General features: G+C 43.4%; 1 protein-coding gene across 1 annotated transcript in view; it reads right to left on the reverse strand.

The window, feature by feature from the left end:
• Positions 1 to 11,019, reverse strand: part of pskh1 (protein serine kinase H1) — a 47,954-nt gene extending 36,935 nt beyond the window's left edge. Inside the window, exons 1-2 of the mRNA XM_041192533.1 lie at positions 10,879 to 11,019; positions 9,533 to 10,560 (exon numbers count right to left, since the gene is read on the reverse strand). Of these exons, the coding sequence (XP_041048467.1) occupies positions 9,533 to 10,474 (942 nt within the window). The 5' untranslated portion in view covers positions 10,475 to 10,560; positions 10,879 to 11,019. The remainder of the gene's footprint in view (positions 1 to 9,532; positions 10,561 to 10,878) is intronic.
• Between the last annotated feature and the right edge of the window lie 2,699 nt (positions 11,020 to 13,718).

The raw sequence follows: 13,718 nt of genomic DNA on the forward strand, positions 1-13,718 counted from the left end.
ACTGACACCATCTTCATCTTTTAAATATTTCTGAATGTTAAAAACTTAGTTTGCTTCCTCTATACATTAACAAGCTAATTTCAGAGTGAAATTTATTAAACAAATGCAACTATAACATATGTTATAGTTGAAAAGTCAGTGCAGCTGACTCAGAAAGGTCTGTCCTCACACAGCAATCAGCACATGTGGAACAGTAGCCCTGTGAGGAACCAATGTCTTCAGGCGAGGAAGAGAAAACTGATGAGATGATAACATTTTTTTTTAAAAGACTGCACTTTAAGGAATTTGTTTACTGACTATACACTTCACTTAAATACGAGAGAGAGAATATAATTAACCGCACAATTCAAAGCAAAAGGAATGGAAAATGATGCACAGGTTTACACTGTCAAGGACCTAAGAGAATGAGAAAATGTGGGCCCAGGCTGACATGAACAGAATATTTCTGCATTAAACTTTGCCAAATCAACCTGGGGAACTCTAGTGAAATATGAATTTACCTGAATAAATCTTTGGAGGCAATCTGTAATTTACAGTTTCGTCAAAACTATGCTATTTATCACATCAAATGGCAAAGACCGTTTGTATGTTAGATGTTGCTCAGCATCAAAACTAGGAACGGGCCTAAAACTCAACAGTGGTCTCAAATGGTTAAGAATAAAAATAAATTCTGAATTCCAAAATGATAGGGAAATAGAAATTTAAACTAATCGCCACAAAGATAGAAGCTAAGGTTCTGGATGTACCCATTATTTCTTATTTTAATCCTAGCTAATGGGATTTTCAACATAGATAAAATCTAGAGAGATGAATGTTATTTTACTAAAAAAGACAGAGGAAATAATGAAGCATCTTCTGTGCTTAAGAGCTCTGCGGGTTACAATAATTAAACAATGTCCTCATTTTACACGAGATAGAATGAACTTGCATTTCAAATGCTGGAATTGAAGACGAGCTTATGTCAGGAAGGATCTGTACAGTTCGTGCTCAGCTGTGGAATAAATTAACCAGCAAAAAAATCTAAATGATCAAACAATCTACTGAAGGAAAAAATGGTAAATAGCCACAAAACCGCCTCAAGAAATAGTGAAGACAAATCATTTCTAAAACAGAATTACTTCAGAACATGTAATAATTTGCTATGCCAAGTATAGTCAAAACGGATCAAAGCAGATTACTCTCTTTAGATAGTGCTTTAATGATTCCTGCCAGTACCAGCTCTATAAAGAATGTTTTCTTTCCTTAAAGGTAGCTTGTCAAAAACTCAAGGAACAGTTCCACATTTTTCAATTAGGCACTTTACACCATCCCGGCATCAACACCGAGTTCAACAGCTTTAGAACAGCTGTTCCCATTTTCTTAGATGGCAGATGATGGTAATGGTTCTGCTGTCACATTTACAGCACTTCTAGGCTCATCCTTTGTTTACTTGTCCCATTCCCACATCTTTTGCCTTGCACCCTCATCCCTTTTGTCATTTGTATACTCTTGCTCTCCATCAAATCACAGGGTCTTTTGTTCTTTCTTCCCCACTATTCCCTGATTCTGTACTTGCTAATAAACTGTTAAACATCTAACTTCTCCCAGTTCTTATGCAAGATTATTGACCTGAATCTTTAACACTGTGTTTCTCTCTCCACAGACTTTGCCCAATCTGTGTTTTAAGTATTGCCTGTTTTTATTTTATATAATATTGATTGTTCAGTACAAACAAATCCTGACTTGGAAATAAATCACCGTTCCTTCACTATCACTGGGTTAAAATCCTGGAACTCCCTCCCTAACAGTACTACAGATGTACCTACACCGCATGGACGGCAAGGTTCAAGAAGGCAGCTCACCACCACTTTCTCAAGGGCATTTAGGGATGGGTAATAAATGCTAGCCTAGTCAGTGATGCCCACATACCATAAATGAATAATTAAAAAATAATGTAACTCAAAAGCAGGGAACTGATTAAAGAGATAGTTAACCACTGCAACATGCTAATCAGAATTACATAGAATATACAGTACATATATGCCCTACTAATCCACACCAGTGCTCCACTTGCGCTTCTTCCCCCTTTTCTCACCTAACTCTATCAGCATAACCCACTATTAAACTTAACTGGTCCATCCACACAAATCTTGTGTTACAAGAGAGGTCAGAGATTGGGTATTGAGTGATCATCTGACTCCCCAAAGCCTGTCCACCATCTACAAGACGCACGTCAGAAGTGTGATGGAATACTCTCCACCTGCCTGGATGAATGCAGCTCCAACAACACTGAAGAAGCTCAACATCATCCAGGACAAAGCAACCAGCCTCGACTGGCACCGGATCATCCATCTTAAATATTCGTTCCCTCTACCACCAATGCACCATTACTGCAGTGTGTACCATCTACAAGGTGCACTCTCCAAGGCTTCCTTGACAGTACCTTCCAAACCAGCGACTTCTACCACCTAGAAGATCAAGGGCAGCAGACCCATAGGAATAGCTCCACCTACAAGTTCCCCTCCTAGTCACACATCATCCCAACTTATAGCTATATCACTATTCCTTCATGCTGTTGGATCAAATTCTGCAACTCCCTACATAACAGCACTGTAAATACCTAGGGCACATGGACTGCAGCAGTTCACCACTATCTTCTCAAAGGTAGTAAATGTTGGCCTTGCCAACGACACCCACATCCCGAGTGAATAAAAAAAATTCCCTTCTTCATATGCTTATCCAGTTGCCCCTTAAATGCATTTATACTATTCACCTCAACTGCTCCCTGTGTTAGCAAGTTCTACATTCTCACCACTCTTTGGGTAGAAGATTCCTCTGAATTCCCTTTTTGATTTCTTGGTGTCTATCTTATATTGATGGCCTCTGGATTTGCTTTTCCCCACAAGTGAAAACACTCTCTCGGTGCCTGCTCTATCAAAATATTTCATAATATTAAATGCCTCTATTAAATCGCCCTTGATCACCCTCAGCCTTCTCTTTTCAAGATTAAACTCACCCGGCCTGACCATCCTTTACATGAAGGTGAAACCTTGGAGTGCCGATATCACCCTTGTAAAACTTTTTCCCCACCCTCAGTGCCCTTCTATTCTTTTGATAATATGGCAACCAGAACTGCACACAGTACTTCAAATGTGGTCAAAGCAAGGTTTAATACAAGTTTAGCATAATTTCACTACTTTCCTATTCTATCCCTCTTTTAAAAAAAACCCGACTACATGGATTGCTATTTTGTTTCCCAAATGATCATATTAACCTGAATTGCTCTTTTCAGTAATTTGTGTATTTGTACTCCAGGTCCCTTTGCTCCTTCACCCCATTTAAATTCTTATTTTCCAAGTAAATGCAACCTCATTTTTCTTACCAAACATTCATACTCTCACTTCCATGTTGAAATTCATTTGCTAGTTATATGTCCATTTTGCAAAGTTTACTGACGTGTTCTTATAATTTATTGCACTCTTCCTCAGTATTGACTACCCACACAATCCCCAAATTTGTTGTTGTTCACAAGTTCCGAAATTGTTTTCAGTTCCAAAGTTCAAATTGTTAGCAAAAATTGTGAACAAGAGTCCTAGCACTGATCTTTGTGGGATCTCACTTCCCAGTTTCTACCACCCTGGATCACAAAAGTCAGTTTTTATTGACAATTTTAAACCCATGTGTCCATTTTTTTAGGTTTTATTTTGGCGTAAAATCAGTTGGAAAAGAATTTGGAAGAATTTTGAAATACAGACTCTACTAGGAGAAAAAGTCAGTCATTTCAATAAATATTTTAAACATCACTAAGACTCAAGAAAACAAGTAACTTTAAAATGGCAGTGAAGCTAAATGACAGCTCATAATTATTTACAGTACACTGATACTATTGTTTGGAAGCTCATCCTTAACCCCTAGGTATTTTTTGAACTAAAAGTGAAATTGAAGAATTTATGATTCATCTTATGGTACCATACACTTATCTGTCACTATGAGGAGAGGACGCTCAAATCATTGGGGATTGTGCAAAAAGAAACAATTGCAATCTTGTTTTCAGTAAACAAAGTCTTAGTGTGTGACCTAAGTCAGCCATTCATTGATGACTTCAGTAATTTTACAGAGAATTATCAGTGTGGTATTTCATGCCCAATTAGGAATTAAAGATTGGCATTTGCTGCCATATAAATTTAATAATATAGTCTGCACAACACTACCTAAAGATAGTCCAGCTACCCTTTAAAGAATACAAATCGTGGGGCCTTTGTTTCATTTGTTGCCAAAAATCAGGCTCAGAATTGCATGCATATCGCATTTATGATTTCAGCACATGCTGCGTGCAACTTTTGTGCCATGATGTGGTCATGCCCACCTGTCCATACTAAAAAGGGCAAAATAAAGTTTGGGCTGATGCATTTGGGAGTAAGCATGTTTTTAATGGTGTGATAAGTGATAACTTGCCAGTTAGCGGCCGGATCAGATTAATGCCAACAGCAAGGGGTTCAATCCCTGTTCCAGCTGAGATAAACTTGGGCCCTGCCTCCTCGCCTCACCTGTAGGAAAACAATCACAGCACTTAGCCGTGGTTCAGCGATTTTTTAAAAAATTCGCTCACGGGATGTGGGCTTCACTGGTTGGGCCAGCACTTATTGCCCATCCCTAGTTGCCCTTGAGAAGGTGGTAGTGATCTGCCTTCTTGAACCGCTGCAGTCAATGTGGTGTTAGGAAGGGAGCTTCAGGATTTTGATCCAGCATCAGTGAAGGAATGGCACATATTTCAAAGTCAGGATGAGTTACTTGGTTGGGAACTTCCAAGGGCATCTATCTGTTGCCCTCGTCCTTCTAGATGGTAGTGATTGTGGATTTGGAAGGTGCTGCCTAAGGAGCCTTGTTGAATTCCTGCAGTGCATCCTGTAGATGGTACACACTGCTGCTACTGTGCATCGGTGGTGGAGGGCGTAAACGTTTGTGGATGTGGTGCCATTCAAGTGGCCTGCTCTGTCCTGGAGGGTGTCAAGCTTCTTGAGTGTTGTTGGAGCTGCACTCATCCAGGCAAGTGGAGAATATTCCATCACACTCCTGACCCGTGCCTTGTAGATGGTGGACAGGCTTTGGGGAGTCAGGAGGCGAGCTACGCATCGCAGGATTCCTACCCTCTTGACCAGCTCTTGTAGCCACTGTATTTATATGGCTAGTCCAGTTCAGTTTCTGGTCAATGGTAACCCCCAGGATATTGATATTGGGGGATTCAGTGATGGTAATGCCAAGGGCAATGGTTAGATTCTCTCTTATTGGAGATGGTCATTGCCTGACACTTCTGTGGCGCAAACGTTACTTGCCACTTGTCAGCCTAAGCCTGGATATTATCCAGGGCTTGCTGCATTTGGACATGGACTGCTTCAGTATCCGAGGAGTTGCGAATGGTGGACATTGTGCAATCATCAGCGAACATTCCTGCTTCTGACCTTATGATGGAAGGATGGTCACTGATGAAGCAGCTGAAGATGGTTGAGCCTAGGACACCACCCTGAGGAACTCCTGCAATGATGTCCTGGAGCTGAGATCACTGACCTCCAACAACCAAAGCCATCTTCCTTTGTGCTAGGTATGACTCCAATCGTTGGAGAGTTTTCCCCGATTCCCACTGACTCCAGTTTTGCTAGGGCTCCTTGATGCCACACTCGGTCAAATGAGGCCTTGATGTCAAGGGCAGTCACTCTCACCTCACCTCAGGAATTCAGCTCTTTTGTTCATGTTTGAACCAAGCTGTAATGAGGCCAGGTGCTGAGTGGCCCTGGCAGAACCCAAACCAGGTGCCAGTGAGCAGATTATTGTTAAGTGCCGCTTGATAGTACCCTCGATAACCCCTTCCATTCCTTTACTGACGATCGAGAGTAGGCTGATGGGGCGGTAATTGGCTGGGTTGGATTTGTCCTGTTTTTTGTGCACAAGACATACCTGGGCTGAGTAGATGCCATTGTAGCTATACTGAAACAGCTTGGCTAGAGGCAAGGCAAGTTCAGGAACACAAGTCTTCAGTACTGTTGCCAGAATATTGTCAGGGCCTATACCTTTGCACCATCCATTGCCTTCAGCCATTTCTTGATATCACGAGGAGTGAATCAAATTAGCTGAAGACTGGCATGCAGGGGACCTCTGGAGGAGGCCAAGATGGATCATCCACTCGGCACTTCTGGCTGAAGATTGTAGCAAACAATTCAGCCTTATCTTTTGAACTGATGTGCTGGTCTCCCCCATCATTGAGGATGGGCATATTTGTGGAGCCTCCTCCTCGAGTGAGCTGTTTAATTTGTCCACCATCATTCACAACTAGATGTGGCAGGGCTGCAGAGCTTAGATCTGATCCATTGGTTATGGGATCGCTTAGCTCAGTCTATCACTTGCTCCTTATGCTGTTTGGCACACAAGTAGTCCTGTATTACAGCTTCACCGGATTGACACCTCATTTTTAGGTATGCCTGGTGCAGCTCCTGGCATGACCCCCTGCACTCTTCATTGAACCAGGGTTGATCCCCTGGCTTGATGGTAATGGTAGAGTGGGGGATATGCTGGGCCATGAGGTTACAGATTGTGTTCGAATACAATTCAGCTGCTGCTGATGGCCCAGAGCTCCTCAAGGGTGCCCCATCTTGAGTTGCTAGATCTGTTCGAAATCTAGCCCGTTTAGCACGGCGGTTGTGCCACAAAACACGATGGAGGGTACCTTCAATATGAAGACGGGACTTCGCCTCCTCAATGACTGTGTGGTGGTCATTCCTACCGATATGGTCATGGACAGATGTATCTGCGGCAGGCAGGTTGGTGAGGATGAGGTCAAGTATGTGTTTCCCTCTTGTTGGTTCCCTCACCACCTGCTGCAGACCCAGTCTAGGTTTAGGTCAGCTCAGTCAGCAGTGGTGCTACCAAGCCACTCTTGGTGATGGACATTGAAGTCCCCCACCCAGAGTCCATTCTGTGTCCTTGCCACCCTCAGTGCTTCCTCCTAGCAGTGTTCAACATGGAGGGGCACTTATTCATCAACTGAGGGAGGGCAATACACGGTAATCAGCAGGAGCTTTCCTTGTCCATGTTTGGCCTGATGCCATGAGGCTCTATGGGGTCTAGAGTCAATGTTGAGGGCTTCGAGGGGAACTCCCACCCGACTGTATACAACTGTGTTGCCACCTCTGCTGGGCCTGTCCTGTCCCATCAGCAGGGATGGTGGTGGTGGTGTCTGGGACATTATCTGTAAGATATGATTCCATGAGAATGACTGTCAGGCTGTTGCTAGACTAGTCTGAGACAGCCCTCCTAATTTTGGCACTAGCCCCAGTTGTTGGTAAGGAGGATCATGCAGCGTTGACAGGGCTAAGGTTGTCGTTGCCATTTCTGGTGCCTAGGTCTGTGGTGGTCTGTCTGGTTTCATTCCTTATTTGAGACTTTGTAGCAGTTGGATACAACTGAGTGACTTGCTAGGCCACTTCAGAGTGCAATTAAAAGTCAACCACGTTGCTGTGGGTATGGAGTCACATGTAGGCCAGACCAGGTAAGGACATCAGTGAACCAGATGGGTTTTTGCAACAGTCGTCATTGGTTGCATGGTCATCATTAGACTTCTAATTCCAGATTTTTAATGAATTTAAATTCCATCATTTGTTGTGGCAGAATTCAAACCCGGGTTCCCAGAGCATTACCCTAGGTTTCTGGATTACTTGTCCAGCGATGATACCTCTAACATCGCCTCCCTTTCGCCAGGGACCTGACCTCAGGAAGAAGAGGCAGTAGTGATAATTACTGCCAAACAGGCCATCTGGCCCCTCCAGAATAGTCTCATTCACTCTAAGATCATTAATGTTGAATTCCAATTTAAATTGTTTTTCTTTCTTATCTGTTAATCGAGTCTGTATTTCAAAATCTTTATTTTTCATTCTGTACATGATTTAAATCTAATTAATATTTCCTGGTTTATCCTCTGCTTGGCGAAATGAGGATTCTTCAATTTGACTGGTCGAAGAGCCTTGCTGTTTCTTACCCTGCTTACATTGAATAAGATGCTGGATTAAAGTAAGTCTGTGCATTAAAGCCAGGGAAAACTGCATGGGCAGCTGTCAGTAAAGTGCACAGCTGTTCCTTCGTCGCTGACCACAAAATCCAGGCCAACGTGTCTAATGGAATAGCAAAACAATTGCCTGTGTTTTTCTTCTCATATTATAAACAGTACTCCTTTAAGTGGAGTTTAGCCTTAATAGTAAAACTAAACTGGTTAACAAACAGCACAATTACAGCAAACTGAAAACAAAACAGACCCTTCAATTGGTTAATTACACGCCTGCCCAAACTGACCTCCTGGGAGACAGCAAATAGGCTGGTTGCCAGCTCAAAAAAGAACAAAGAATTTAATTCTGCTAATCAGTTAAATAATACTAAGGGCTGAATTTTGCTGTGAGTATCAAGAACCCCACGTCAGGGCCATTTTCATATAGCAACCCAGGGTGTTTCAGTAGTGCATTCACAGGCTTAATTTAATGGGAGGCAGCCAATTATTAACCTACCTCTGCGTTCACTGTCCAATTAGGTGCAACAGGTGAGCTGAGAAGTTGGGGGTGTCTATCAGAGCACCCTAAGTGAGGGACAGCCATTAGCCACACTGTGATGGGGTGTATGCTGCGATCTGCATGGTGTGATAGGGCAGCACAAGATGGAGGCATGATAATGATGAAGTGACTGACAGCCAATCTCCCCTACCCAGCCCGAGGTGAATCCATTTGCAAGCCATGGCCAGAGAATTGCTAGTTTGGTCCTTCAAAGTTAAAACTTCATATTTGTCGCATGGTACTTTGACCTTCTGCACTGCTCTTGCCTCCTGTGAGTAGGCAAGCTGCAAACAAAATGGGGTCCCATGTGCCTTTGGCAAAATTGCAGCCCATTTGAGAAATTCCTGCGAATTATATCAATAATTGCCTTAATCTGCCCGCCAGTGCCATGTGCATTGCTGTTACCACTGCATTCCTGCTCTGGGAAATGCATGAAGAGGGAGCACATGTTGGGGAGCTGCCACCTTTTTAAAAAAATTTCCTGCCCCCACCGCCTCTGTCTCCACTCTCCAAAGGGCTGAGAAAATTCTGCCCTAAGAAGCTGAATTATGATACACATTCTAACTAACAAGATTTTTGATCCCAAGCTTACTTCTGTCTCCTTTCTAAATGGAGAAGAGACACTTTGCACAAAAATGGACCTCCCTCAATGCCTTGATCTCCTCAATCCTGGGTTCTTGAAACTATGTCAAAAAATCTGCTTTTTGCAAAGCACCCCGCAACAAATGCAACTCTAAAAACTCACTGGCACTACAGAAAATAGTTTTGAGATCATTACTGCTGCTTGCTGTGGAGTGGAACGAGCACCAGATCATTAGGAAATCAGACTGAAAATCCCAAAAAAAAGGCTTCATTACAATACTGAAATCACTCAACGAAATACAAACGTAACCATGCATGTAATTTCCTATGATTTTTCTTACTTCCAACATTTTTATAGAATGCACTGTTTTAATGCCACTTACCTCCCCTGAGTAACTGTATTTACCCTTCAATATCTGTCTATATAATCGTGTACGATTATCATCTTCAAAGGGCATAGTTCCACTTAACAAAATGTAGGAAACTACACCCAACGCCCACATGTCAACAGAGTTTGTGTAAGGCTTCCTCACAAGGATTTCGGGAGCAATATACTCTGGGGTGCCACAGGTAGTCTTCATGAGACAGTCATCACCTTTCTTTCGAGTGCTCGCTAATCCAAAATCTGTGATCATAATTTTGGAGTCAGCACCTGGGTGATAATACAGCAAGTTTTCAGGTTTCAGATCTCTATGCGTGATGCCTAGTATATGCAAATATTTAACTCCTTCAAGAACCATCTGCAGCACTCTAGTGGCATCTCTTTCAGTAAAGGAGCCTTTGGCTATAATCCTGTCAAAAAGTTCACCCCCAGTTGCTAATTCCATCACCATATACACTCTCTCTTGAGTCTCAAATACTTCAATGAGCTGTATGACATTGGTGTGTCTCACTCTCCTGAGGACGTTGAGTTCGGATTCACACACTTCTCTACCTTCTTTGTACTTAGTTTCAATCAGTTTTATTGCATAAGGCTGTTTAGTGCTTTTGTGCTCCACTCTGACCACTCGACTAAAACTTCCTCGACCAATCAGTGCCTTGATGTCATATTTTGCAGTCACTCTTGGGTCAAACTTTGCACGGTATTTGGCCACTTTATTCCTCCTAGGATCATTTTGCTGGTCCCAGTGTCCAGTTTGTTGGTACGCATTTGTCTGATGAGGCGGTGGTTGGCCTGTCTTGCCGCCACTCTTGATGGCATCATATTTAATAAAGTGCTTGTACTTATCACTGTGTTGACCAGTGTATGGCTCCACAGTTTTAACTAGATCCAAATGGACATCTTTAGGTGGCTCGGGCAGCACTTTGCTTGTCCCACAGCCCATCACTTTTTGTTGTTAGCGAGCCAGAAAGACATTTCGTCCTTTCATTATTCTCCCTTTCCTCATCCACTTGTACCTTGACCTTTCCCCTACGATAAGAAAAAGAATGCACAAATTTCAAACTGCTTTTAATATAATATTTGCAACTGGCAAATCAGAAAGAATATTCTTCAAAGCTGCCAATAACTGGCTTTTATTTTAAAGAGATCGACAGCTACAAAAATACGATAAAGAAAAGTTTAAAAGATAAGCTCAGCTCAATGTGAGGCTATAAAAGCGAGGGGCAGACCTGATAAACTAATGAAACTCTGACTCCCCAGCCCCAGCTAAAGCTTTAAGCAGCGAATTCCCCTTGCCCGAGCGACACCTTCCCGATAAACGCCGTCCCATCCAGGCACGGCCCTCACCTGACTCGGCTCAGACGCCCTTTTCCAAGCAAGCCCGGCTACTCTCCCTGTCCCGCTCACTGCTGGTGCCAGGCGCAGCATCCCAGCCTCAGATGTCGGGCCGCAGCGACACTGTTCCTTCGCGGTCCGCACACTCCCAAACCCTCCTGAACTTTCGATGACCTCACGCTCCCGACGGAATGGCGTCACTTCCGGGCGCCGGACAGTGGTTGTCATGGCAATGTCAATTATTCGCCCTGCAGACCCGCCAGCACTTGCTCGTTGCCCTTGAGAAGGTGGTGGTGAGCTGCCTTTTTGAACTGCTGCAGTACATGTGGTGTAGTTACATTCACAGTGCTGTTAGGAAGGGTGTTCCAGGATTTTAGCCCAGAGACAGTGAAGGAACCGCGATATGTTTCCAAGTCAGGATGGTGAGTGACTTGGAGGGGAACTTGTAAGTGGTGGATCTGCTGCCTTTGTTCTTTTAGGTGGTAGAGGTTGTGATTTGGAAAGTGCTATTGAAGGAGTAAGTTGTTGCAGTACTTCATTGACAACATCCTCAGGAGAGTGAGACACACCAATGTCATACAGCTCATTGAAGTATTTGACACTCAAGAGAGAGTGGTACATATTGCTGCTCCTGTTTGTCTGTGATGGCAACTGATGGCATTGGTGGAACAATTGAAATCAGGGATACTCAAGGTGCCCAGAATTGGAGGAACACAGATATCTCAGATAGTTTTGGGCTGGAGGAAGTTACAGAGAGAAGTCATTGAGACTTGCTTAATTGGAAGTCAATGTAGATCAACAAGCACAGGGGTGACAGGCGAATGGAACTTAGAGCGAGTTAGGACACGGGCAGCAGAGTTTTGGAAATTAGAACATAGGAAGCCAGCCAGGAATCCCACATTGGAATAGTTAAGTTTAGAGGTAACAAAGACACGAAGGAAGATTTCAGCAGGAGCCTGGTGGAAATAGATGGTTTTAGTGATGGCTCAGATATGTGGTTGGAAGCTCACCTTGGTGTCAAATATGACACCAAGGCTGCGAACCATCTGGTTCAACCTCAGACTGTTGCCAGGGACAGGAATAGAGTCAGTAACTAAAGAACAGAATTTGTGCCAGGGATTGAAGATAATGGCTTCAGTGTTCCCAATATTTAGTTGGGGGAAATTTCTGCTCATCCAGTACTAGTTGGCAGACAAGCAATCTGACAAATTAGAGATAGTAGAAGGATTGTGAGAGAAGAGAAACGTGTGTCACCAGTGTACATGTGAAAACTGATGCAGTTTTCTCAGATGATGTCTGAAGCATGTAGATGAGAAATAGGAGAGAATCAAAAATAGAGCCTTGGGGGACACTGCGGGAGGAGGGCATAGGTGATTCTCTCACTATGACATGGATGGATAAGAATGGAACGAGGTGAGTACAGTTCCACCCAGCTGAATGACATGTGGAGGGGTTGGAGGAGGATGGTGTGATCAATATGGAGAAGGTTTGAATATTGCAGAAAAAAAGACACATTTAAGCTTTTCATCTTGCACCAGTCAGGACACTCACAGGAGTACCAATATAAGGGGAAAACAACAATTTATACTGTATGTGAAGAATGATGATTGGTTGGTAATTGGCGTTGCCATGGAGAATGCATCACTGATGGAGACTGACAGTTAACTGCCAGGCATTGTTTGAAACTTAAACCAGGCAACTTGACCCTGATTGGTCAAGGCATTGCCCAGCGGAATGAGTTAGTGAATGGCATCCTTATGAAGCAGCGTGCAATAGACAGAGTTTAGCAATCCACAACCAACGGATCAGAACAGAGCTCTGCAGTCCTGCCACATCCAGTCATGAATGGTGGTGGACAATTAAGCAACAAACCAGAGGGAGAAGCTCCATTAATATCCCCATCCGCAATATTGAGGAAGCCCAGCACATTAAAGGCAAGGCTGAAGCATTTGTAACTATCCTCAGCCAGAAGTTGAGTGGATGATCCATCTTGACCTCTTCCTTGGGTGTAGGTTGCTTAGCTCTTTCTATTGCTTGCTGCTTCTGCTGTTTTGCATGCATTTAGTCCTGTGTTGCGGCTTCACCAGGTTGACACCTCAATTTTAGGTATACCTGATGCTGCTCCTGGCATGCTCTCCTGCACGTTTCATTGAACCAGGGTTTGTCTCCTGGCTTGATGGTAAGGATAGAGTGATGGACATGCCAGGCTATGAGGTTATAGATTGTGGTTGAGTATAATTCTGCTGCTGTTGGTGGCCCACAGAACCTCATGCAATGCCCTGTTTTGAGCTGCTCAATCTATCGTATTTAGCACAGCAGTAGTGCCACCACAATAGATGGTGTCCTCAGTGTGAAGATAGGAGTTTGTTTCCATAAGGATTGTGTGGTGGTCCCTTCTACGAATAGGACAGATACATCTGCAACAGGTAGATTGGTGAGGGCAAGGTCATGTAGGATTTTCCCTCTTGTTGGGTGCTTCATCACCTACCGTAGGTCCAATATGGCTGTAGTTGTTGGAGGCCAATCATATCAGCTCCAAAACATCGCTGCAGGGGTTCCTCAGGGTAGAGCCCTAGGCCCAACCATCTTCAGTTGCTTCATCAATGACTTTCCCTCCATCATTAGATCAGAAATGGGGATTGATGATCATTTTACATCCAGTTTGAAAGGGAGAAGAGTGAGTCTAAGACCAATATTTTAAACTTAAATAAGGGCAGCTATGTGGGCATGAAAGCTGAGCTAGGTGAAGTGAACTGCGATACTAGGCTAGAGGATAGATCAATAGAAAAGCAGACATTTAAGGAGACATTTCAGAATACTCAGAATAAGTATATTCCTACTACAAAGAAAAG

The sequence above is a fragment of the Carcharodon carcharias genome, chromosome 7 (genome assembly GCF_017639515.1).
Source record: "Carcharodon carcharias isolate sCarCar2 chromosome 7, sCarCar2.pri, whole genome shotgun sequence".
NCBI lineage: Eukaryota > Metazoa > Chordata > Chondrichthyes > Lamniformes > Lamnidae > Carcharodon > Carcharodon carcharias.